Raw genomic sequence first — 25,918 nt, forward strand, 5'->3', positions numbered from 1 at the left:
GTAGTGTCCTTACCTGTCTTTGGTATCAGAGTAAAGTTGGCCTTATAAAATGAGTTTGGGAGTGTTCCCTCATTTTTAATTTTTGGGAGTCAGGAATATAAACATTAATTCTTTAAATATCTCATAGAATTCCCCTGTAAAACCATCTACTTCTGGTCTTTTCTTTGTTAGAAGGTTTAATAATAAATTCAGTCCCTTTAGTTGTGATTGGTTTGCTGAAGTTTTCCATTTCTTCATGATTCAGTCTTGCTAGGTTGTCTGTCTCTAGGAATTTATTCATTTCTTCTAAAGGGTTATGCAGTTGGTAGGTAGATAATTATTATAGTTGCCTCTTATGATACTTTGTATTTCTATTATATCAATTTTAGTGTCTCCTCTTTCTTTCATAATTTTATTTTATTGAGTCCTATCACTTTTTCTTTGTTAGTCTAGCTAAAGATTTGCCTTTTTAAAAATCTTTTCAAAACCCAACTCCTGGTTTAATTGATTTTTTTCCCCATTTGGCTCTTTGGTCTGTTCCATGTATTTCTGCCTGGTCTTTGTTATTTCCTCCCTTATACTAACTTGGGACTAAGTTTGTTTTCCTTTTTTACTTTCTTTGGGGATAAAGTTAGGTTATTTGAGATTTTTTTAATGTAGACATTTATTGCTGTAAACTTAGAACTACTTTTGCTATATCCCTTATGTTTTGGTAATGTTTTTTGTTTTGTTTTATTTTTGTTTATTTCAAGATGCTTTTCTGATTTTGTTTTTCCTTCTTTGGTCCATTGGTTGTTCAGGAGTATGATGTTAAGTTGCATATTTTGTGAATTTTTCTGCTTTTTTTTTTAAGGTTTTATACCATTGTGCATGGAAATGATATTAGATTTTATTTCAATTCCCTTAAATTTCATAAAACTTGCTTTGTGGACCAACATATGTTTTATCCCAGAGAATGTTCCATGTGTGTTTGAGGAGAATGTGTATTTTGTTCCAGTTGGAAGGTCCATTTGGTCTATAGTTTTATTCAGGCCTGCCATTTTCTTCCCGATTCACTTTCTCATTGATCTATCCAATGTTAATAGTAGGGTATTGATGCCCTTTACTATTATTGAATTGCTGTCTATATATCCCTTCAGTCTGTCAATATTACTTAAGTTTTTAGGTACTCCAATATTTGGTGCATATATAGTTAAAACAAGTGTTATATTCATTTTTCTTGTTTGTGTGTGTGTGTGTTTGTGTGCAAGTGTGTGTGTGTGTGTATGTGACTGATTTGATTGCAAGTCTATTTTATCTGATTTAAGAATAGCAAACTCTGCTGTCTTTTGGTTACCATTTGTATGGAATATTTTTTCCTTTCCTTTATTTTCAGCATAAAAATGTCCTTAAAGGTAAATTGAGCTTCTTATAGCCAGTTTATTATTAGATCTTGCTTTTTATCCATTTTCCACTCTGTCTTTTGGTTAGAGAAAATCCATTTATGTTTAAAGTAATCACTGATAGTTAAGAACTTTCTATTGCCATTTTATTAATCATTTTCTGTTTTTATTTTTTTGTGTTCTCTTTCTCTTCATTCTTCTCTTGCTATCTTTCTTTGTGATTTATTTTTTTGGTAGTGGTGTGCTTTAATTTGTTTCTCTTTCTTCATTGTGATCATCATAAGGCTTACACAAAACATTTAATAGATATAATAGTCTATTTTATGAGTTTTTTTAAAAGATTGTATTTATTTATTCATGAGAGACATAGAGAGAGGCAGAGATATAGAGGGAGAAGCAGGCTCCTTGTGGGGAGCCCAATGTGGTACTTGAACCCAGGACCTTGGAATCATGCTCTGAGCTGAAGTCAGATGTTCAACCACTGAGCCACTCAGGCATCCCTATTTTTTAAGTTTTTAATTCTAGTTACTTAACATACAGTGTTATATTAATTTTAGGTATACAATATAATAATTCAGTATTCCAGTAGTTCCGTATTTCTCCCTGTGGTCATCACAATAAGTTAACTCCTTAATTTCCATCACATATTTAACCCCTTGCCTCACCTACCTTCCCTCTGATAACCGTCAACTTGTTCTCCATAATTAAAAATCTGTTTCTTGATTTGACTCTCTGTCTCTCTCTCATTTTTTCTCGTTGCTTATTTGTTTTATTTCTTAAGGCCCACATATGAGTGAAATCATATGGTATTTGTCTTCCTCTGTCTGATTTATTTCACTTAGTATTATACTCTAGCTCCATCCAAGTCATTGCAATGGCAATATTTCATTCTTTTTAATGGCTGAATAATATTCCATTGCATATATATACCACATCTTCTTTACCCATTCATCAATCAGTGGACACTTAGGCTACTTCCATGTCTTGGCTATTGTAAATAATGCTGCTACAAACATCTGGGTGCATGTATCCCTTTAAATTAGTGTTTTTGTTTTCTTTGGGTAAATACAATAATAGTAAATAGTGCAATTGTCAGAGTATAAGGTAGTTTTATTTTTATTTTTAAAATTTTTTATTTAAATTCCCATTTAGTTAAAATACAGTGTAATCTTAGTTTCAGGTATACATATAGTGATTCAAAACTTCCATACAACACCTGATGCTCATCACAAGTGCACTCCTTAATCTCCATTACCTATAATAGTCTGTTTTAAGCTGATAATTACCTATCTTCAATCACATACTAAAGCTTTACATTTCTAATTCTCATTTAATTCTCCACATTTTGTGCTATTAACATCACACTTTGCATCTTTTTATATTGTGCATCCTTTAACAAATCGTTGTAACAATATTTATAATACTATAACTTTTTACTTTACTTTTACAAAAGTCTTTTAGCTTTTGTACTACAGATAACAATATTTTCCACCATTACAGTAGTAAGATATTCTGAATATGAGTCTGTTTTTACATTTACCAGTGAGCTTTGTACTTTTATAAGTTTTTATAGGTTAGTGTCCTTTCATTTAATTTTGATGAAATCCCTAGAGATTTCTTATAAGGTCAAGAGGTGATGAGCTCACTTAGCTTCTGTTTATCTGAGAATGTCTTTAACTCTCTTAATTTCTGAAGGACAGTTTTGCCATGTATAGTTTTCTTATCCAGCATGTTTTTTTCTTTTGGCATTTTAAATTTAGCACCTCACTGTCTCCTCGTTTACATTTTTTTTTTTTTTTGCACAGAAATCTCCTGATAACCTTATATGGATTCCCATATGTGTAATTTTTCTTTTCAATTTTTGCTTCAAAAGTTTTCCTTTGACTTTTCACATTTTAATTATAATTTGTCCTGGGCAATCTTCTTAGATTGTTCCTGCTTGAGTCATTTTAGCTTTCTGTTCCTGCCTTTATATACCTATTCAAGATTTGGGAAATTTTTATCTATTATTCTTTAAAAAATCTTTCTACTTTCTCTCTTCTTTCTCCTTCAGGGACTCTCAAAATATGAATTAAATTTGCTTATATTGTCTCATAATTCATGTAGGCTTTCTTCACTTTTTTTTTCTTTTTGCCCATGTAACTGGCTAATTTCAAGTCAATAGTATTCAAGTTCACTTATTCTTTCTTCCTCATGATTGATTCTTATGTTGAAGCCCTTTAATGAATTTTTTATTTCTGTTATTTTCTTCAACTTGAGGATTTCTGTTTAGGTCTCTTTAATGTTTTCTATTTCTTTATTCATTTTATTCTTACATGTTTTCCTGATTTTGTTCAGTTATCTATATGTGTTCTCTTGCATTTCATTGAGTTTCTTTAAGATGATTATTTTGAATTTTTGTGAAGCAACTCATGGATCTCCATGTTTTTAGATCTCCATTTTTTTGTGGTTGGTTACTCTAGCTTGATCAGTTTCTTTTTATGGTGTCATAGTTGTCTGATTCTTTGTGATCCATGTAGCCTTGGTTGATATCTGTGTGTCTAAAAGAGTAAACAACTCTTGCAGTCTCTATAGAATGCTTTCTGCAGGTAAAGATCTGTCAATTCCTAGGATGATGGGATTAACTCCAGAATTGACAGTTGATGGGTTAGAGCCATTTTACAAGACTGTTGCTGGGTCTGTAGTGAGATCTGTAGTTGTTGAGCTTATTAACCTTGGGCTTGGGTGGGCATGGTCCTATTTGATTCCTATATGGGATTTCCTCTAGTACTTTGTTCAGTAGGATGACAGTGGAATAAGGGTATGCTTTAGGGCCCATAATTGGAGGCTCATACAGCATCTTATTACCAGTTGTGAGCATGGGTGTGACTCCCACTAGGTTCCTAGGAGGGCTCCTGCCAGATCACTTGATGGATCCTTTGTGGGCAAAGATAGCCCTGACCATGGCTTTGAATGGCTGGAACTGTGTTCCTGTGCTCTTTCAGGGTCCATGACCAGGACTGAGGTCTGGGGGCCTAGCTCTGGAGGCACAGATGGGAATGTCTCCTGCCAGGTCCCTGAGTAGGCTGGAGAACTCTCTGATAATGGCTGATAATGGGGCTAGATCCAAGTTTTCAGCCATTTCAGGATCTTCTTAGGCACAGTCTAGAATATATTCTGCTGGGTTCTTGTGTTGGGAGGACAGCTGGCAGGCTATGGCTTGTAGGGAATGAAGCTGACAATTGGGTCATTTCTGGATCTCCAGGAGTACATACAGGAGTATATCCTGCTGATTTTCTCATCCAGCAGGAATGCTGATGGACTGCAGCTGTGAGGGGATTAAAGTCAAATATAGAAGTTTTTCCGGATTTCTGGGAGTATAGACAGAAGTGTTTCCTGACAGGTCCCTTTGTTGGCAGGACTCTTAGTGGATTGAGGCTGGGAGGGGACTACCACATAATATGGGGCTCTTTTTGGGCTTCCAACACAATTGGGAATGTTTCCTGTGAAGTTCCTTGGCTGGCAAGATTGTTGGGGGCTGGAGCTGAATATAGGGCCTGTTCTGAATCTTTGGTACAGATGAGAGTGTCTCTTGTCAAATCCCTCTATCAGCAGGATGGTTCTCAGGCTGTTGCTGGTAGGAGCTGCAGCCTAGTCACAGGACCCTTTCAAAATAGTCAAACAGTGTGTGATGCTTACCTCCAGGTACTCCTGGACCACAGCTGATTCTGGGGCAATTTGAGGGTGTACATCTGGGATTAAGGTTTGTGTGCTTCTTACTCATGCATGGGTGGATGTGACTCCTGGGTACCTTGGCATATGATACTTATAGCAGGATCATTGCCGCTTGTGGCTGAGACAAGTCTTCAGGTATAGAGCTATTTCTGGGTCTTTAGTTGAGTCAGCAAGTAGCTGCCTGGGTGAGGGCAACTTACTCAACTCACCCAACTTTTCAAATTGGTTTCCTCAAACTTAAAGTTCACCTGGGTTTTGGTGTCTCCTACCTGGATTACAGAGCTTTTCTGGAGACACTTTTGTCTATGGATTGCTGTCATGTATTATTGCTGAACGGAAATATGAGTAGAGGATTCTTATTCTGCCATCTTGTGACATCATTCTTTGGATATGCTTTTAAAACTAAGTTGTAGGATACAGAAGCAGTTTCAGGAAACTGTCATTCTCAAAGAATTATAAGGGTTGACCTCTTTGAATTAAGACAATATTATAAGAAGAGAACTGAGAGCAATAAAATTGATGGTATATGAAATATTACAGATAAACTACATTTGCAACTTATGCATGAAATCAACACTAATCTTAGTGAATACCTAAATTTCTGTCCCTCAAATGAATCATAGAGTTGGAGGACAAATATTAAGCAGGTAGAGCCAAATGTAAGGGTTAGACCAGAAGGAAAAATAGAAAAAGATGGTACTGGAAATATTGTTTTCTTAATATCAAAGAAAAATTGGTGTAATTCAGTTAAATGTGGAGCTAGACACCACTCTTCTTTGCTCATATCCTTAAAACTAATGTGCAGTAACAAAGTGTGGAGAAAACAACAAACAAAAGATACAAATAAAAACTCAGTGAAATTTAGATGAAATAAAAGGTTGACATAAGGAGCAGATACTCATTTACAGTTTATTTTCAGCTTGAAATTGTTTGTCTACTGACTATTTCAGAAAATATTTTACCCCATACTGAGGGGTATTACAGAAGATTAATCCTTAAACAAACAAATATTTAAAAGATAATTTCAGATAGTGATAAAGTGATTTAAAAATGAAATAGGGCAAAAGAATAAAGACTGAGTGAGTGTGTATTTTAGAAATAGCTCTGTAAGGCATGACATTCGATCTAATACCTCAGTGACAAATAGAAGTATTGGTGTAGAGTATTCAAACAAAAGAAAAGTAATAGAAAGATTCTGAGAATGGGAAATGAATCAAGGAAGAAGAAAAATGGCTTGTTATGCTCTTACAATTTAATGACTGATAAAGAAATAGTGTATTGGACCTAGTATCCATGTCTTTCCAGAATTGTTCAAACATGTTTTTCTGCTCATTGATACTGATTAAAAGACAAAAGTGCCTAATTAGCATTTACTTCCAAAATATGGCTTCTTTATTATAAATGCCAATTCAAACCATAGTTAGGCAAGGTAGTTATATTATACACGTTTCTAGAACATGGTGGACAAATCAGACATTTTGTAAACTGGCTTCTATTGTTTTAAAGACAATAAAATAAAACTCTGGTAAATAACTTTGTAAAAATGAAGAATTCATATACGATATGATCAAGTAACTACTCGATTTGCTATAGAACATGGTCTCCTGGACTGAGTCTATGTGACTATACCCAGGTATGCTTGGCAATGGTTTTCTGTTTAATTTGAATGGTAGATTTTTTGAGATGCGATGTTTCATATGCTCTTTCTGGAGACAGCAACTACATATCTTTGGTAAAGCTTTGGCTAGCTTACTAATGCACCAACCATCTTGTATTTGTTTTGCTTTGGTCTACTTGGGCTCCCAAACCTTAATGAAGCATTAGGATATAAGTTTTGCTTTGTGCTCTGTTTTTTTGAAAACCCATACTATGATAGACAAGGTCAGAGTGGCAGGCAAGAGTCAGAATCTGTATGGTTATGTTATATTATTTGTCTATTACTGCATAATATATTACCACCCCATTTTCCCTCATAGTTTCTGTGGGTCAGAAATCTGAGTGTAGCTTTGCTGGGTCTTCTGGCTTATGGCCTCCCACAACCAGACTAAAAATCATTGATATAGAATACTCATATCACACTGTCAAACAACTTAACCAAATTTACACTAAAGAATCCTCCATCCAGCAACAGCAGAATATATAGACTTTACAAGCACACATTGAACATCTTTGAGGATGGACCATATGCTAGGCTATAAAACTAGGCTTAGTATATTTTAAAAGACTAAAATAATACTAAGTATATTTTCTGATATCAATAAAATAAAAAATCAACAAATAAAGGAAATTTAATCTACAAATTTTAGAAAGTAAATATATTTCTCCATAATCAGTGTGTCAAAGAAGAACTCACAAGGACATTAGAAATAATTTGAACTGAATGAAAACTAAAAAACAACATATTAAAACATATGGCATAAAGGTAAAGCAGTGCTTGGAGGGAAATTTTTACTTATAGATACTTATATTAGAAAATATGAAATAAATCAATAGCGTAAGCTTGTGCCTTGAAAGTCTATGAACAGAAGAGCAAATTAAATCCAAGGCAAATATAAGGAAGGAAATAAAGTTGAAAGGAAATCAGAGAAACCAAAATTGGTTCTTTGAGAAAAATAAATAAAATTGGATAAACATTTACCTAGACTATGAAAAAGAGGTTTCACAGAAATGTAAGCGGAGAATCAGTACTGATAGTACATAATTTTAAAAAATTATAAGGAAATCTGCTGGCCTGCCATATCCAGCAAATTAGACAACTTAGATAAAATAGGAAGACACAAATTACCAAACTGACTTAAGAAAAAAGTAGAAAATCTGAATGGAGAAGTAAATAAACTGAATCAGTAACTTAAAATCTTCCCACAAAGAAAAGCTCAGGTCCAGGTGAGTTTATTGGTGAATTCTATCAAACACTTAAAAAAAAGAAAGAGCACCAGTACTCCACAATCTCTTCCTGAAAATATGAGAAAAAAATCTTTCATTTTATGAAGATAGTATCACCTGGTTACCAAAGACATCACAGAAAACTGTAGACTAATATACCTCATGAATATGGATGCAAAAATTCTAAAAAAGTTACAAGCAGAATCAAGAAACATATGAAAAAGATTAAACAGCATGACCAAGAGGGATTTATCTTTGTAATATAAAGTTGGTTTAATTAATATAACACACCATATTAATCAAAGGAAAAGAAAACACTTCCTAATCTCAAAAGATGCAGAAACAGAACCTACTCGTTATAAAATTACTAACAAATTAGAAATGGGAAAGAACATAACCTGGTGGAGAGCATCTGTGAAAAATCTAGAGCTAACACACTAATGACAAAAGTCTGAGTGTTTCCCCCTAAAATCAGAAACAAAGCAAGGATGTAGACTCTCATCACTTCTATTAAAACATTGTACTAGAGATTCCAGAGAGTACAGTCAAGTAAGAAAATGAAATAAAGTCATCAAATTTGGAAGAGAAGTGCAACTAATTCTCCTTGTTTGCAGATGAAATGACCTCATATGTAAATAATCCTAAAGAATCTATCAAAAATACCTTTTAAATAAATGAGTTAGTCAAAGTCACAGGATACACAACTATACAAAAATGAACTGTATTTCTATAATAATAGAAGTGAATAATCTGAAAATTAAATTAGGAAAACAATTTCATTCACAATGGCATGGAAAAGTACTTAGGAACACATTTAATAAAAGTAATGTAAAACATATACATAACAAAACATTGCTGAGAAAAATTAAAAATCTAAATACATAGTAAAATGTTCCATGTGAATGGAATGAAAGACAGTATTGTTAAGACAACAATTTTCCTCTTTGTCAGAGGTACCCTGGTACTATCTCCAGGTTTAATGAATCAGTAGGACTCAGAGAATTCAGCATATAGCATACGTATCACTATGCATTATTACAACAAAAGGATACAAAGCAAAGCCAGCAAAGGATATCTTTCCATTTATTTGTGTCCTCATGAATTTTTCATCAGTGTTTTATATTTTTCAGGATCCAGATCTTTTACTTCCTTGATTAATTTTATTCCTAAGAATTTTACTGTTTTTGCTTCATGTTGTAAGTGGGATTTTTTTCCCTTAATTATTTTGTAGATAGCACATTCTTAGTATGAAAAAACTGATTTTTATATTTTTATTTTGTATCTTGTGACTTTACTGAATTCATTTTTTTCATTTTTTTTTTGTAAAGTCTTTAGAGTTTCCTTTATATAGGATAATATCATCTGCAGAGACAACTTGAATTCTCTTCCAATTTGGGTGCCTTTTTTTTTTCTCTTGCCTAATTCCTGTGACTTGGACTTTCAGTACTAATCTAAATAAGAGTTATGAGAGAGGGCAGCCCGGGTGGCTCAGTGGTTTAGCGCTGCCTTCAGCCCAGGGCCTGATCCTGGAGACTTGAGATCAAGTCCCACGTCAAACTCCCTGCAAGGAGCCTGCTTCTCCCTCAGCCTGTGTCTCTGTCTCTGTGTCTCTTATGAATAAATAAATTTAAAAAAAAATCTTAAAAAAAAAAAAAGATGAGAGGGGGCAGTTTTGTCTTACTAGCCAAGGGCTTGTTATGTATGGCTCTTATTATGTTGAAGTACATTCCTTCTATACCTAGTTGTTGATAATTTTTATAATGAAACTATGTTGAATTCTGTCAAATGCTTTTTTTACATCTAGTGAGATGATCATATTATTTTTTATTTAAATTCAATTAGCCAACATATAGTTCATCACATTTTTATCTTTGCTTTTTTAATGTGATATATCACATTTATTGAATGGTATATGTTCAAACATCCTGGAATCTTAGTCATAAATCTCAGTTGGTCATGATGTATGATACTTTTTAATGTGCTATTGAAATCAGTTTGCTAGTATTTTATTGAGAATTATTATATTTACGTTCATCAGGTTTGTTCATCAGTTAAAATTATATTGGCATTTAGTTTTCTTTTCTTGTAGTATATTTGTCTGACTTTGGTATTAGGATAATTCTGGCTTCATAAGATGAGTTTGGAAGTTTTTTTTCCTATTCAGTTTTTTGGCAGAGATGGAATAGGATTAACATTTAGTATTCCTTAAATGTTTGGAAGAATTCATCTGTGAAGCCATCTGATCCTGGGCTTTTCTATGTTGGGAGATTTTTAACTGATAACTGATTTGATCTCTTTACTCATTATTGATTTGTTCAGATTTTTCTATTTTTTTCATGAATCAATCTTGGTAAATGATTTCTAGGAATTTATCTCTTTCTTCTAAATTATATGATTTGTTATGTAGTATATATATAATTGTAGTCTCTCTTGTGTTCTTTTGAATTTCTGTGATATTTGTTGTAGTGTCACCTCTTTCATTTATAATTTCTATGAATCTTCTCTCTTTTTTTCTTAGTTTAGCAAAAGGTTTATCAATTTTGTCTGTACAAAAACCAGCTTGCAGTTTCCCTGATGTGTTCTATTGTTTCTCTCATCTCTATTTTATTTATTTTTGTTTTAAATTTTATTTGTTTTTTTTTTCTGGTAACTTTGAACTTAGTTTGCTCTGTTTCTAGTTCCTTGACGTGTTAAGTAAGTTGTTTAATTAAGTTTTTCCTTCTTTTTATTGTTGATGTTTGTCACTATGAACATTTTTTTCAGAATTGCATTTAATGCATTCCTTAGTTTTTGAATTGTTATATTTCAATTTTTCATGTCTTGAAATTTTTTGATTCCTTCTGATTTCTACTTCAATATATTATTTGTTTGGGAGTATGTTGTTTAATTTCCACATATTTGTGATTTTTTTCTGCAATTATTTCTAGTTAACATCATTGTGATTAGAAAAGAAATCTTGGCATAATTTCAGTCTTCTTAAATTTGTTAGGGCTTTTTCTTTTGGCCTAACCTATGATCTACCCTGGAGAATGTTCCTTGTGCACTTGAGGGAAATTTGTATTCTGCTGCTGTTGGATGGAACATTCTGCATTTTTTGTTGGGTCCATTAGGTCTATAGTGTTGTTCAAGCCCACTAATCCAGTACAGATTTTACTTTTTGGATGATCTAGCCAATACCGAAAGTAGAGTGATGAAGTTGCCTACTCTTTTTAGTTCTGTCAATATTTGTATATTTAGGTGTTCTGATGCTGGGTGCATGTATATTTGCAGTCGTTATATCCTCTTAATGAACTGACTTATTTATCATTATATAATAAGTTTCTATGTCTCTTGTGACCGTTTTTGACTTGAAGTCTATTTTATACTGACATAAATTTAGCCCTCCCTGCTCTGTATGGTTGCTATTTGCATGGATTATGTTTTCTATCCCTTCACTTTCAGTTTATGTGTGTCCTAAAGGTTTAACTGGATCTTTAGGTAGCATATAGTTTGATCTTGTTTTAATTAATCTGCTTACTATGTATCTTTTTATTATGATTTATTTACTTTAAATTTAAGGGAGGATTTGCTATTGCCATATTATTGTATTCTGGTAGTTTTTTTTTTTTTAAGATTTTATTTATTTATTCATGAGAGACAGAGAGAGAGAGGCAGAGACACAGGCAGAAGGAGAAGCAGGCTCCACGCAGGGAGCCGGACATGGGACTAGATCCAGGGTCTCCAGGATCACGCCCTGGGCTGAAGGTGGCGCTAAACAGCTGAGCCACCAGAGCTGCCCTTTTGTAGTTCTTTAATCCTATTTTTCCTTTTTTTAGTGTCTTACTTTGTGATTTGATTATTTTTATGTGGTAGTATGCTTTGATTAATTTCTCTTTATATTTTGTATATTCACTATAGATATTTATGTGTGTATCTGTAGGTGATTACCACAAGCCTCACACAAGACATAATTTATAATTATAACATTCTATTTTAAGGTGATGACAACTAATTTTGATCTCATACAAAAACTCTTCCCCTCATTTTACGCTATTGATTTCATATATTATATCCTTTTATAGTTTGTATCCATGAACAAATTATTATAGCTATAATTATTTTTAATACTTCTGTCTTTTAATTTTTATACTAGAGTTAAAATTTTATGCACCAACTATTAAAGTAGTGGGAGTATTCTGAATTTAACTGTAACTTACTTTTACCAGTGATTTTAATACTTTTATATGTTTTCATATTGCTAATTAGAATTTTTTCATTTCTACTTGAAGACCTCTCTTTAGTAGTTTTTGTAAGACACATGAACTCCCTTAGATTTGTTTATCTGGAAAAGTCATCTCTTTTTCATTACTGAAGGATAGCTTTGTTGGATATAGTATTCTTTTCTATTTTTAAAGATTTATTTCAAATTTATTTGAGAGAGAGAGAGAGAGAGAGAGAGAGAGAGAGAGTGGTGGGGGAGGGTCAGCAGGAAAGGGAGAAAGAGAGAATCTCTAGGAGACTCCTCAATGAGCTCAGAGCCTGACACAGGTATTGATGTCATGATCTTGAGATCATGACCTGAGTTGAAATCAAGAGTTGGACGCTTAACTGATAGAGCCATGCATGCATCCCTGGATATACTATTCTTGGTTAGTATTTTTTTTTCCAGCACATTGAAAATATTATCCCATTTTCTCCTGCTCTGCAAGGTTTCTGTTGAGTAATCTACTTATAGTCTTATATGGCTTCCCTTGTATGTGATGAGTTGCTTTTCTCTTACACTTTCAAAATTCTGTGTGACTGAGTTTTGACAATTGATTTGTAATGTGTCTTTTGAAGACCTCCTTATGTTCAGTATATTTAGAATTCTTTTGGATTTATGTACATTTTCCTCTCTAGATTTGGGAAATTGTCATTATTTCTTTACATAAACTTTCTGCCCTTTCTCTTTTACTGCCTCCTTCTAGGACTCCTATAGCACATATGCTGTTTCTTTTTATGTGTTCTATAAATACCAGTTAGGGTTTAATCTTTTTCTTTTTTTGTTCTTATGACTGGAAAATTTTAAATGATTGCTCTTGAGTTCACTATTCTGTTTGATCAACTGTGCCCTAGAAGCTTTTTAATAAAATGTTTTAGTTCACTCGTATTCTTCAGATCCAGGATTTCTGTTTGGTTCTTTTTTAAAAAATAATTTTTCTTTGTGAAACTTCTCATTTTTTTTCATGTATCGTTTCCCTGATTTTATTTGTCTTTCTGTGCTTTCTTATCTGAGCTTAAGGTGATTATTTTAATTTTTTTGTTAGATTTGTTTGATTCCATTTCTTTATTTGTCTTCCACAAGAGCTTTGTTTCATTCCTTTGGTGGCATCATGTTTCCTTGATTCTTTACATTTCTGGAAGCCTTGCATTGCTGCCTTCACATTTGAAAAGTAGCCATCTCTTTCAGTGTTTAGTAATTGGCCTTGAGAGAGAAAGAAGCCAATCACCAGTCAGCTCAGCTAGAGTTTTGGGGGGTCTCTCAGACCTTTTTTAGGAGTGTGCTTGTTCCACTCTTCTCCTAGGGTTGTTCCACACCTCCTAGGAAGTGAGAGATCAGGATTGTACACCGTCTTTCAATCCCAGAAAGCCAGTCTGGCTATGGAGAGCCTCTCATAAATTTTCCCTAGGTCAGTGCCCTAAAGTGTTCAAAGTTGTGCAATTCAGCAGAGTCAAGCCAGGGACTGATATCCATGTGTTGGCTGCAGGATTGCGCCCATTTATTGGAGGCTCATGTGTGCCATCTGCTGGAGAATTTGGAGTTCCGGCCACATGGTGTGAGCATGGAGTGCTGGGGGTATTGGTTGGCTAGTTGTGGGTGTCCTCAGATGAAGCATCCTGTTGGTTTATGGATGAGACTCTTGCTGCATCTATAAGCCATTTAATTGGATATGTGGCTGGTTCACACACTGATTGTTGTGAACTCCCATCTCTTTCCCCTATTCCTAGGTGTTCCCAGACTATTTAAGTATGCCAAGTACCTCAATGTTCTGAGTGGAGTGAGACAAAAGTAGTCTCATGGGCAGTGTTTTGTAGTGCTTGGAAAACCATGTTCTCATTACTTTAATTTTTCTGTCAGAGAAATCACCAGCCAGGACAGTCTCTCTTAGCATTGAACTGTGCCACCTTTTGGGAGGGGTGATATGGGTAAAGTGAAAATGTTCTTCTTACCATCTTCCAATACATCTACTCTCAGACTTTTTGCTTCACCTGGGACTCGAACCTTTCAGTCAGATTATCTCATTCATGGTAGTTGTTTAAAATAGGCATTTCTATGTATATGCAGCCAGGAATCTCCTATTCTGATGTTTGCTGATGTACACTCCTCTTTTTTTTTCATTAGTAGGCACGATTTAGTCATAATTATTCATATTAAGGATAACTTTAAAAAAATTAACTAACCTATTGAACACAAGCAATATAGCAGATTACCAAATTCTCCATCATTGTTGCACCAAAAAGTAATAACTTAGACCAGATTCATATATCAACAGAGATGTGTGAATATCTGCTGTTAAAACTGGAGAAGTAGTTGTGATTCTCATTAGTCCTTGGGCCTAATGGCATATAGCTCAAACTATGAGTTTTCTTATATACACAGTACTCTCTTTATGATGCAGTCAAGACTGGTGTGGCGGTCAGAGGCAATAAATTAACCATCCACTCCTCATTTAGTTGAGTAAAGGGACATAGTCCTGACAATGAATTGCACATTACATGTACAGACTGACAGTCTTGACTAGAGTAAAAATAAATTGAAAAGAAAATTAAAAAAACATAAAAAGATTTTAGGCGAAAACATTCTTAATATTTAGGAGGAAAAGGGAGTCATCCATTTTTAGGGCCATTTTGGAATTAAGGAGCAAAGAAAAGAAACATGAATACCTTTTTATATGAGCCAGGAGGATGATAAAACTTGGTTCCAAGAGCGTTTGAGGAAAGAGATTTTAGGAACTGGGTATTTATACATATTGAAAAAGAAGTTTGGTGAAAGAATTCAATCTGGAAAGGTTACACATTCTATGATTCCAAATACATTCTGGAAAAGGACTGTAAAAACTGGTTGCCAGGAACCGAAGGGGAGATGCATAGGCAGAGCATGAAGGATTTTTAGGGCAGTAAAAATATTCAGTATGATACCATAACAAAAGATACATGTCATTATACATATGTTTAAGCCCATAAAATGTATAACAATGAGAAAGAACTTTCATGTAAACTATGGACTTTGACTGATTATGATCAGTGTTATGTAAGTTCATTGATTATAACAAATGTACCACTCCAGGCAGAAATGTTGATAAGAGGAGGCTTTGTATGTGTGGGGCAGGAGTTATATGGGAAATCTCTGTACTTACCCCTCATATTTTCTGTGACCTTCAAACTGCTATAAAAAATCAAAACAATAGAAGAAATTAGAATAAATGTAATATTGCCATTTATATATATTTATAAAATGAAGCATATTTCAAAGAAACTGGTATTAATATTTTTTCTATTATGCTTATATGTATTTTCCTTTAGAAATAATTTTGATCATTTATTTTTATTTGAATGCTAACTACATAAGCTTGGGTGACTCAAGCATTGTTTTGTCTTCCCACACATCACTTGAAGAATTTGTGTCAGAATTGCTATATATAGCAAATATTTGTGACAACATGGAAAAAAGTATATAGAAAACCTATTTTGGGGAATGATAAATGTTATAGAAGCTAGGCCTCTAGGATCTTTGAAAGCTAGAACAACTTTGACATAGTTTGCATGGGATACTGATGATAGCCATGAAGAATTGGGGCTTAGGTTGAAGAAATGGTTTGTAGTGATATTTGGAAGTTTGTGGCAAAGACACATACAGAAAGGGAATACTGTAAGGTATCAGCTAAAGAGTAAGTACTGAAGAGATCAGAGGTATATAATTAGGGAAGGTTTTTTTTTTATAGTTGTTTGTAATATGATATGTGAAGTAAATCTTTTCCTATGTGTCCTTAAAATCTACAAACTTTTTTCTAAATGCTTGTGACCCATATGTATTTTTTTGTAAATGGTTGCTGATTTCTGCTTGAAGGGACAGCATATGGAGAAACCAAAGGCTGCCATGTAAGCATAGCCATAATGGATCTAAAGTAATTTTTAAGTAGTTTTTATATTAATCACTTATTAATTTTTATATTAATTGCTTTTGTCTTTTTTATAATTATGGCAGTCTACTTATCTTTGAATTTCCCAATTCTCTCACAAGTGTTACCGGCTCCTTTTTCCACAGTAAATTTAATTATTTAAACTTCCACGCAATGCTTAAGTAGTTAACAAGATCATTTGTTTTCTCCTTGCTCTTAGCAACTTAGAAAAAAAGATAAATGAAAAATTAAAGCCTGAAGGAAAAGGAAACTGAGTATCACTGATGCATAATCTTTTCTTATGTTCCTCTTTCCCTGCTAGCTAAGACCAGGTGGTATACCATGCAGGAAATCTTTGGATGAATGTGATTTCACTGAATACTGCAATGGGGTTTCCTCACACTGTGTGCCTGACACTTATGCACGCAACGGACAAAGTTGTGAATCCGGTGATGCCTTTTGTTATGAGGGACAATGTCGGACAGCTAGCAAACAGTGTAAACAATTGATTGGTGGAGGTAATGATCAAAACTTTCTTCTTTGTTCCTAAATTCTGATTATTCTAAGCTTCATTATTCACTTGTATAGGACAAAAATGTAAATATAATTTGTTAATGAGTGAAATCTTGCCTAGTGTGTCTTAGTGTTAAAGGAAATAAAATTTTCTTGATTCTGAAAAGCAAAAAACTCCTTAATTTACATGGAATTCTTGTTTGCAAAGGAAGAAAACTCAAGGGGAAATGCAGCTTCTCAGAATATTATATAGAATTGATGGTGGTGGTGTTTAATTTAGGCTTAAATGAAACATGGGGTTTGACTAGAACAAAGCAGGACTAATAACTAATTGGGTGGATTTCAAGTGTTGGTGTGTGCTCAAACGGGCTTGCTCCTGAGTGAGTGTTTCAGTTTATGACCTGTCTAGTTCAGTTTAATAGCTTCCTATAAATGTATAGATCATTAGCTTCATTGAAATATACAATTTCCTGAATATATATAGTTCATATTCTTTGAGAGAGTAAAGTGTTTTATCTCAGTCCTCCATTTAGGCCTTCCTTAGACAGGTCATAGGTATTGTGTACCTATGTAAGTATTATGTAGATCTATATGAATGACAGGAATTTAAGGAGGAGATGAGGTTTTGGTGATAATTATAATTTTGTTCTGCTTTTCTATCAGAATCATAGTTATGCTGTCTGGCAAGACAATGGTGACATTAGACTAGTACATAAAACATAATTGAGATATAAACAAATGGCCAGTAAAATAAGTAGAAACAGATCCATGATTCAATGTTTCCCTAAGTAAAATTAGGAAATTAAATTTCAGTGCTAGTCAGATAAACTTAGATCCACATAGTGGGATGTCAACTAGGTATACCTCAAGTTATTTATCTTGTTTACTGTTTCTTTAGTAATTTGAGTGATTTAAAGCTCTCTGTGAGAGCTTCAGGTGTTTAAGTGCAATAGTCTTCTCCCAAAGTATTAAAAATTTCTTGGAGGCAAGTATAACATTTGAAGCATCTTGATTTTGAAGTAATATCTCTTCAGTCCTATTGACTATTTATGTTAATGCATCTAGGATATGATAAGTCAGGGCCTGATTAACAGTTAACTTTTGTATTTATTTTTGAAAAAACAATCACATTTTGTGAGCATTTTTAGGGGGAAAAGGAAATTGATAATTTTGGAGTTGAAAAATTTTTCTCAACCATAACTGTATTTCAATCCAAATTAACTAAAATTCTTTAACTAGGTCATCTGTGATCTGTCATGGACACTGGTTAACAAGAATGGTCTTGAGTTCTGAAGAAGGCATTAGCTTTCCAAGATAAGAATAACATATGATTTATAGGCAACAGCCAATAAAAATCTTCTTTCACATAGCTCACACAAATCAGTATGTGCCACTAAATTATTAGTTTCTGGCCAAAATATGCTTATGGGGTAAAATGTATGTCCTTTTCTAAGTTCCTTAGCACATTTTCTTTTTGTACAAGTCTAGGTCCTACGGCATACTCTTCAGTGTTATTTATGCACATGCAGAAACTTAATATTTAGGTATAATATAAAATGATGTTAAAGTTTTAGCATCATTTAGTTTGTGGTGATGTTTATCTTCTAAAAGGGAGAAAATCTTATTAGTTGGAAAGTCACATACATTATTAGGGGTATTTGTCACGAAATTAGGTTGTGTAACACCTGAAGGAATGTGGGTGCAAACCCAACAGTCACATCAGGGTTTCTCAATGTCAACATTATTGATATTTTGGGCCAGATAATTCTTTGTTGTGAGAGGTAGGAATGAGGGAGATTGTCCTGTAGTACATTTAGCAGGATTCATTACCTTTGCTTTCTAGACCCAATGCCTACAGACATTTTTGGTTTTTACAACTGGGAAAGGACTCTTACTGGCTTCTAGAAGGTAAAAGTCAGGGATGCTTACTAAATATCCTACAATACCCAGAACAGTTCCTACAACTGTGTTACCTGGCCCCAAATAAGAGGCCATATTATTAATTGCTTTCTGGCTGTCTTGTTTCATTGGGAGAAAAACATTTATGAGTCATGTATCTGATAAGAAATTAGGGGATCCCTGGGTGGCGCAGCGGTTTGGCGCCTGCCTTTGGCCCAGGGCGCGATCCTGGAGACCCGGGATCGAATCCCACATCGGGCTCCCTGCATGGAGCCCGCTTCTCTCTCTGCCTGTGTCTCTGCCTCTCTCTCTCTCTCTCTCTGTGACTATCATGAATAAATAAATAAAATCTTTAAAAAAAAAAAAAAAGAAATTAATATCCAGAATATATAGAAAACTCCTAAAACTCAACAATAAAAAGCAAACAGCTCAATTAAAAAATGGGCAAAGAACTTGAATAGAATTTTCTCCAAATAAGATAAGAAGCTCAATACTTCTAATAATTAGGGAAATATAAATCCAAACCATAAGGTTTTGATATCATTTCACACTCATTAGGATGGCTACAAAAACAATAACAGCAGCAGCAGCAGCAGCAACAACAACAACACAAAGACTCCAACAAGGATGGGGGAGTATGTAGAAAAATCAGAACCCTTGTACACTGTTGGTGGGGATATAAAATGGTACAAGCTGCCATGAAAAGTAGATGATTGTTCCTTCAAAATTAGAAATAGAATTACTATATGACCCAGCATTCCCATGTATGAGAATATAACCAAAAGAATTGAAAGCAGTGTCTGGAAGAGGTATTTGTACACCCACGTTCATAGCAGCATTATTGACAATAGCTAAAATTTGGAAGCAACCCAGGTACCCATCAATGGATGTATGGAAAAAGAAAAATGTATATACAAACAATGGAATTTTATTCAGTATTAAAAAGGATAGAAATTTTGTAATATTTTACAGCATGGATGGATCTTGAGGACAATTATGCTAACTGAAATAATTAGCCAGTCACAAAAAGACAAGTACTCTATGATTCTACTGATATGAGGTACCTCACATAGTCAAAATCATAGATATAGAAAGTAGAATGGTGGGGCACCTGGGTGGCTCGGCAGTTGAGCATCTGCCTTTGGCTCAGGTCATGATCCCAGGATCCTGGGATTGAGTCCCGCCTCAGGCTTCCCTACCAGAAGCCTGCTTCTCCCTCTGCCTGTGTCTATGCCTCTCTCTGTGTCTCTCATGAATAAATAAATAAAATCTTTAAAAGAAAAAAAGAAAAGAAAGTAGAATGGTGTTTGCCAAGGACTTGGGAGGAGTAGGAATGGAGAGTATAGAGTTTCAGTTTTATAAGATGAAAATTATGAATGGATGGTAGTGATGGCTACACAATGTGAATGCATTTAATACCATTAAATAATACACTAAAAATGGTTAAGATGGTAAATGTTATTTATATATATATTTCAACACAATAAAAAATTTGTGGAAAGAAAAAACCAATTCATTTTATATGTAGACATTATCTGTTTAATATTATTTAAAAATAATTCAAATAAAAAGGTTTTTAAAAAAGATTTATTTATTTGAGGCAGACAGGGAGAGAGAGCATGAGCAGGGGGAAGGGCAGAAGGAGAGGGACAAGAAGACTCCCTGCTGAGCAAGGGGCCTGATATGGGGCTGGATCCCAGGACTCTGTATCATGATTTGAGTGGAAGTCAGAAACTTAACCTACTGAGCCAACCAGGCACCCCAGCTAAAATGTTTTTAAAGCTTTGTTGCATTATTTCCTTACTCTGAAGCCCATTAAGTAATTAGTGTTTTGCTCTTTTAACATCATGCTTTGTGTGTTTACATCTAAATCTTTAATTTCTTAAAGCTTGGGAACTATTTTCCTCCATCTTCTGTTCTTCCTTGAGTGTCAAAATAGATGTGGTATATAATAAATCTATGTGGATTTTTAATTTCAAAAGAGGCACAAAAAGAGAGATGTCTTATGCCAGCATAATGCAGGCATTACTATCTTTAGCATTTTTTCTAAGGCAGGGCTAGTGGTCATGAACTCATTTAGCTTTTGTTTGAAGAGATTTTGTCTCCATTTGATTTTTGAAGGACGTTTTTGTCTGATATAATTTTCTTTGTTGGAAGCTCTTTCTTTCAGTGCTTTGAGTATCATCTCACTGCCTTATGGACTGTAAAGTTTCTGTTGAAAAATTTCCTCATAGTCTTATGGAGGTTCCTCTGTATGTGTGAACTCACTTTTTTTCCTACTCTCAAATTCTCTCTTTGTCTTTGAATTGTGACAATTTTATTATAATGTGCCTTGTTATGGATTTCTTTGAGTTCACCTTATTTGTGGTTCATTGATCTTTCTCCATCTGGATATCCATTTCCTTCTTCCAATGTGGGAAGTTTTTAGCCATTATTTCTTTGAATATGCTTCCTGATCTTTTCCTTCTCAATTCTTTTTCTGGAACTCTCATAATGCATATATTAGTCCCATTGGTGGGACTTCTATAAGTCCCTTAGTCACTATTTCTCATTCTTTTATCTTGTTTGCTGTTCTTAATAATTTCCAGTGACTTCTTTTTTAGTTCAGTGGTCATTCCTTTTGCTTGACCTAGTCTGTTATTGAACTTCTCTAGTACATTTTTCAGTTGCTAGTGTAGTGTATTGTCAGCTTCATGATTTCAGTGTGGTACTTGGGGATCTAGATGAATGGATCAAGTCTTTGCCTCCCAAGGGGGAAGCTAAGATCTGGGATTATTTATCCATTCATTTGGTGGTTAATAGAGGGAGTACCATTCATTGGTAACTACTAGCTCAAGCTGCTACTCCTGTTGTCCCTGGCATCTAGACAGTTCAGACCAAACAGAGCTCCCACAACTGGAAGACAGATTCCAGATCTTTGGGCAGCTCCCTTGAAAATGTATGCATGTTCGACCTCCAAGCAGATCCTTCTCTGCTGGGTGAAACAGAGAGCTAGATGGTCTCTTCCTGCTTGTAAGGTACTGCATTGTAGTAAGGTCTCTGACAACAGGGTGTCTTGAATCTCCCTACTGGCTTTGGCAAGTCTGGTTTTGCATTTGCCCAGAGTAAAAGAGCCTTTCATTTAATTTAGGGTTCATCACAAAGAAAATTAATCCATGAGTTGAAGCTGAATTGGTGAATTTGTGAATGGAAGGGAGAGTCCAGGGCTTCCTACACTGGCATGTTGCTGGTGTCTTTTTTCCTCTGGAATATCTTTTCCCTCTAACATGATCAGGGTATAATTGACATATAATGTTGTGTAAGTTTAAGGCATGCAACATGTTGATCTGATACATTTATATATTGCAAAATGATTATCACATAGCATTGCTTAACACCTCCATCCTGTCATATAATTACCATTTGTTTTTGTGGTGAGAATTTTGAAGGTTTACTCTCTCGGCACCTTTCAAGTATGTAATACAGTATTTATAAGCTATAATCAACATGTAGTACATTTGATCTCTAGAATTATTAATATTATAACTCGAAGTTTATACCCTGGACTAATATTTACCTCTTTCCACTACCCAAAGCCCCTGATAACCACCAAAATGCTCCCTGTTTCTCTGTTTGGCTTTTTTAGATTCCACATATAAGTGGTAACATATAGGATTTATTTTTCTCTGGTCTATTTAATTTAGCATAATACCATTAAGGTTTATCCAGACTGTCTCAAATGGCAGGAATTCCTGCTTTTCATGGTTGAATAATATAGATATATCACATTTTCTTTTACATTCATTCCTTCATTCCTATACAGGTTGTATATATATGTTGGCTATTGTGAATAAGGCTGCAATGCACATAGGAGTGCACATACCTTTTTTGATATCCTGATTTCAAGTCCTTTGGATAGATACCCAGAAGTGGATCATATGATAGTTCTATTTTTAAGATTTTTTTAATTTTTATTTTTTTTTCTGTTTTTAAGATTTTGAGGAACTTTCATACTGTTTTCAATAGTGACTGTTCCAATTTACATTCCCATCAACAGTACACAAGTATTCCTTTTTTCCTGAATCCTTGACAACATTTGTTATTATTGCCTTTTCTGTAATAGCAAACATAACAAGGGTAAGGTGATATCTCATCGTGGTTTTGATTGGCAATTTCTTGATGATTAGAGATGTTGATCACCTTTCCATATACCTGTTGATTATTTGTGTGTCTTCTTTGCAAAATGTCTATTCAGGTCCTTTGCCAATTTTCTAATACATTTATTTGATTTTTTTCCTACTGAGTTGTATGAGTTCTTTATATGTTTTGGATAATAGTGCCTTATCAGATATATGATTTGCAAATATTTCCTTTCCTTTTTTAGGTTATCTTTTCACTTTATTGTTTCTTTTGCTATGAAGCAGCTTTGTAAAAGGTTTGATGTAGTTTAACATATATATTTTTGCTTTTGTTGCTTATGCTTTTGGTTTCATATCCAGGAAATCCCTGCCAAGGCCAATGTTAAGGAGTTCTTTCCTTGCATTTCCTTCTGGGAGTTTTATTGTTTTAGGTCTTGTGTTTCAGTCTCCAATCTATTTTGAGTTCATTTTTATGAGTGGTGTAAAGTAGATGTTTAAATTCATTCTTCTCCATGTGGTTATACAGTTTTCTCAGCACTGTTTATTGAAGAAACTTTTTCTCCATTGAGCTTCTTGGTACTCTTGTCATATATTAGTGGACTATATCTGTATGGTTTATTTCTGGGCTCTTGATTCTGTTCCATTGGTCTCTCCATTTGTATGCCAATACTATACTGTTTTTTTTTTTTATCATTGCAGCTTTGTAGTATAGTTTGAAATCTAGGAAATATATTGCTTCTAGTTTTTTACTTTCTTGGGATTACTTTGGCTATTTGGGCTCTTTAGCATTCCATAAGTTTTTCTACATTATGATTCCACTTTTGTTTAGGACTTTTCTTGATTTTTTCTTTGGATTACTTCTTTGAACCATTGGTTATTCAGGAGTATATTGTTTAATCTGCACATATTTTTAAAATTTTCCAGTTTTACTTTCTGTTATTGATTTCTGGTTTTCTACCATTGTGGTTAGAAAAGACTGTCAGTCTTCTCAAATTTTCTAAGGTTTGTTTTGTGACCTAACATGTGCTCTGTATTAGATAATGTGCCATGTGCATCTGAGAAGAATATGAATTCTAATGTGGTTGAATAGAATATTCTGGCTATGTCTGTTAGTTCCCTTTGGTCTCATGTATGATTCAAGTTCAACATTTCCTTGTTGATTTTCTGTCTGGATAATCTATCAATCGTTGATAGTGGTGGTATAGATTTCCCCTACTATTACTGTATTGTCATCTATTTCTCCCTTCAGAGCTATTAGTATTTTCTTAATATATTTAGGTGCTCTGTTGTGGGGTGCATATATATTTGATTGTTATATCTCTTTAATGAATTGACCTCCTTATAATTACATCACTATCTTTGTATCTTGTTACTGTTTTATGACTTAAAGTCTATTAATAGATATAGCTATCCTGGCTCTCGTTTGATTACCCCTTTCATGAAATATATTTTGTTACCCTTCATTTTGAGCCTCTATATGACTTTAAAGCTCAAGTGAGTCTCTTGTAAGCAGTGTAGTTGGGTCTTGTATTTTTGTCTGTTGAGCCACTCTATGCTTTTGATTTGAGAATTCAATACATTAATGTTTAGAGAATTATTGATATATTCCAGTGATGTGTGGGGCCTGGAGTATTTACACATGGAAGCATTATGAAAGTACTTCATCTTTCTCCTCTTTCTGTCTATAGATATTTAGATATTAAATATTTAATATCTAGATTTTTAAAAGATTAAAATATGTTTTAAAAGATTTTACTTATTTTAGAGAGATAGAGTGGGGGTACAGGGAGAGGGGGAGAGAGAGAGAGAGAGAGAGAGAGAGAGAGAGAAAGAGAACATCTCAAGCAGATTCCCTGCTGAATGCAGAGCCTGCCATGGGGCTCAATCCCAGAACCCTGAGATCATGATCTGAGCCAAAATCGAGTTGATGCTCAACTGGCTGAGTCACCCAGGTGCCCCATAGATGCTTCCTTTTAATTGTACTTGTCTTACTTCAACTGTTGCAACCCCCTATGTGAATATATTTAGGAGTAGCTGCTTTTAATACTCTTGAATACTGGGCTTAGTGTCACTAAGTATCACCAAGTAACAGAACACTGGGTCTTCTCACCCATAAATAGATACACAAATACCTGCCTACCTTCATTACAGTCCTGCGTGGGAATAAAATGTGGTGGGAAACACTAGGTTATAAAATTCAAAGGATTAATAACTAAGGCAAACAGTTACATAAAAATCGACAAAATAAACACTTTTCCCCTAGAGATTCTTACAGCCACCTAAACAAACAAAGAAACAAACAAAACAAAACAAAACAAACCCAGTTACTCACTTTTTCTTGGCCCTACCAGGTGAAAAAATGCATTTTCTTGATGCCTCTACCTTATCAGAATCTCTGCAAAAAACATTTCCATAGCAGGTCATTGCAGTTCTGGCCAGCATTGGCATTGTCTATCTTAGAACGTGCTCCCATTGGCTTCTGGAAACAATAGAGTCAAGGTCATGTTCCAGAACATCCCAAACTTAACTTCCAATCAATGTCTTTCGTGCTTATGGGTCTTGTGGTGTTATCAGTTTAAAGCCTACAAGATGGAGACAAGAGTAAGAAGGTTGTTGCCCAAGATGCCTAAATCTTTTGGGGCCACAGGAGAGTTAGGTTTTGGAATCATAGTGGACATAGTCTTGGGAAGAAAAGAAAACTCAGGTCAGCAGTGGGATGGTCAGAGCAGTGGGCTTTGATAGTCAAGAAAACAATGCAGAAATACTTGCCATCCTAAGCCCCAAAGTTGAGCTGAAAAAGGCCACCAAAAAGGATGTTGGATTGTTCATAGTGGTGGGAAATCCCAGGAGCAATTTTGGAGATGACCTGCATTTTGCCTCTTTCACTTTTCCTCCAGTGTATGGAAGCAGATAGAGCAGGTTACTGACCTAGCTCCCCAGGGCACTCAAAGGAACTGAGGGCTGATTGAAAAGCTGTTCCAATGGCAGTAAAGCAGTGTTACATGACAATGACCTATCTCTATCTAAAATATAATATTTTGTTTATTTATTTTTTTTTAAATTTATTTTTTATTGGTGTTCAATTTACTAACATACAGAATAACCCCCAGTGCCCGTCACCCATTCACTCCCACCCCCCGCCCTCCTCCCCTTCTACCACCCCTAGTTCGTTTCCCAGAGTTAGCAGTCTTTACGTTCTGTCTCCCTTTCTGATATTTCCCACACATTTCTTCTCCCTTCCCTTCTATTCCCTTTCACTATTATTTATATTCCCCAAATGAATGAGAACATA

General features: G+C 34.4%; 1 protein-coding gene and 1 long non-coding RNA gene across 2 annotated transcripts in view; one reads left to right on the forward strand and one right to left on the reverse strand.

The window, feature by feature from the left end:
* Positions 1 to 25,081, reverse strand: part of LOC144284572 (uncharacterized) — a 36,795-nt gene extending 11,714 nt beyond the window's left edge. The window contains exons 1-2 of the long non-coding RNA XR_013352995.1: positions 24,959 to 25,081; positions 15,335 to 15,363 (exon numbers count right to left, since the gene is read on the reverse strand). This is a non-coding gene — a long non-coding RNA (uncharacterized LOC144284572). The remainder of the gene's footprint in view (positions 1 to 15,334; positions 15,364 to 24,958) is intronic.
* LOC144284571 (disintegrin and metalloproteinase domain-containing protein 5-like) overlaps positions 1 to 25,918 on the forward strand; it is a 134,508-nt gene that overhangs the window by 52,721 nt on the left and 55,869 nt on the right. The window contains exon 14 of the mRNA XM_077849251.1: positions 16,419 to 16,614. Coding sequence (XP_077705377.1) covers positions 16,419 to 16,614 — 196 coding nt within the window. The remainder of the gene's footprint in view (positions 1 to 16,418; positions 16,615 to 25,918) is intronic.

Source organism: Canis aureus, chromosome 15, assembly GCF_053574225.1.
Source record: "Canis aureus isolate CA01 chromosome 15, VMU_Caureus_v.1.0, whole genome shotgun sequence".
In the NCBI taxonomy this organism is placed as follows: domain Eukaryota; kingdom Metazoa; phylum Chordata; class Mammalia; order Carnivora; family Canidae; genus Canis; species Canis aureus.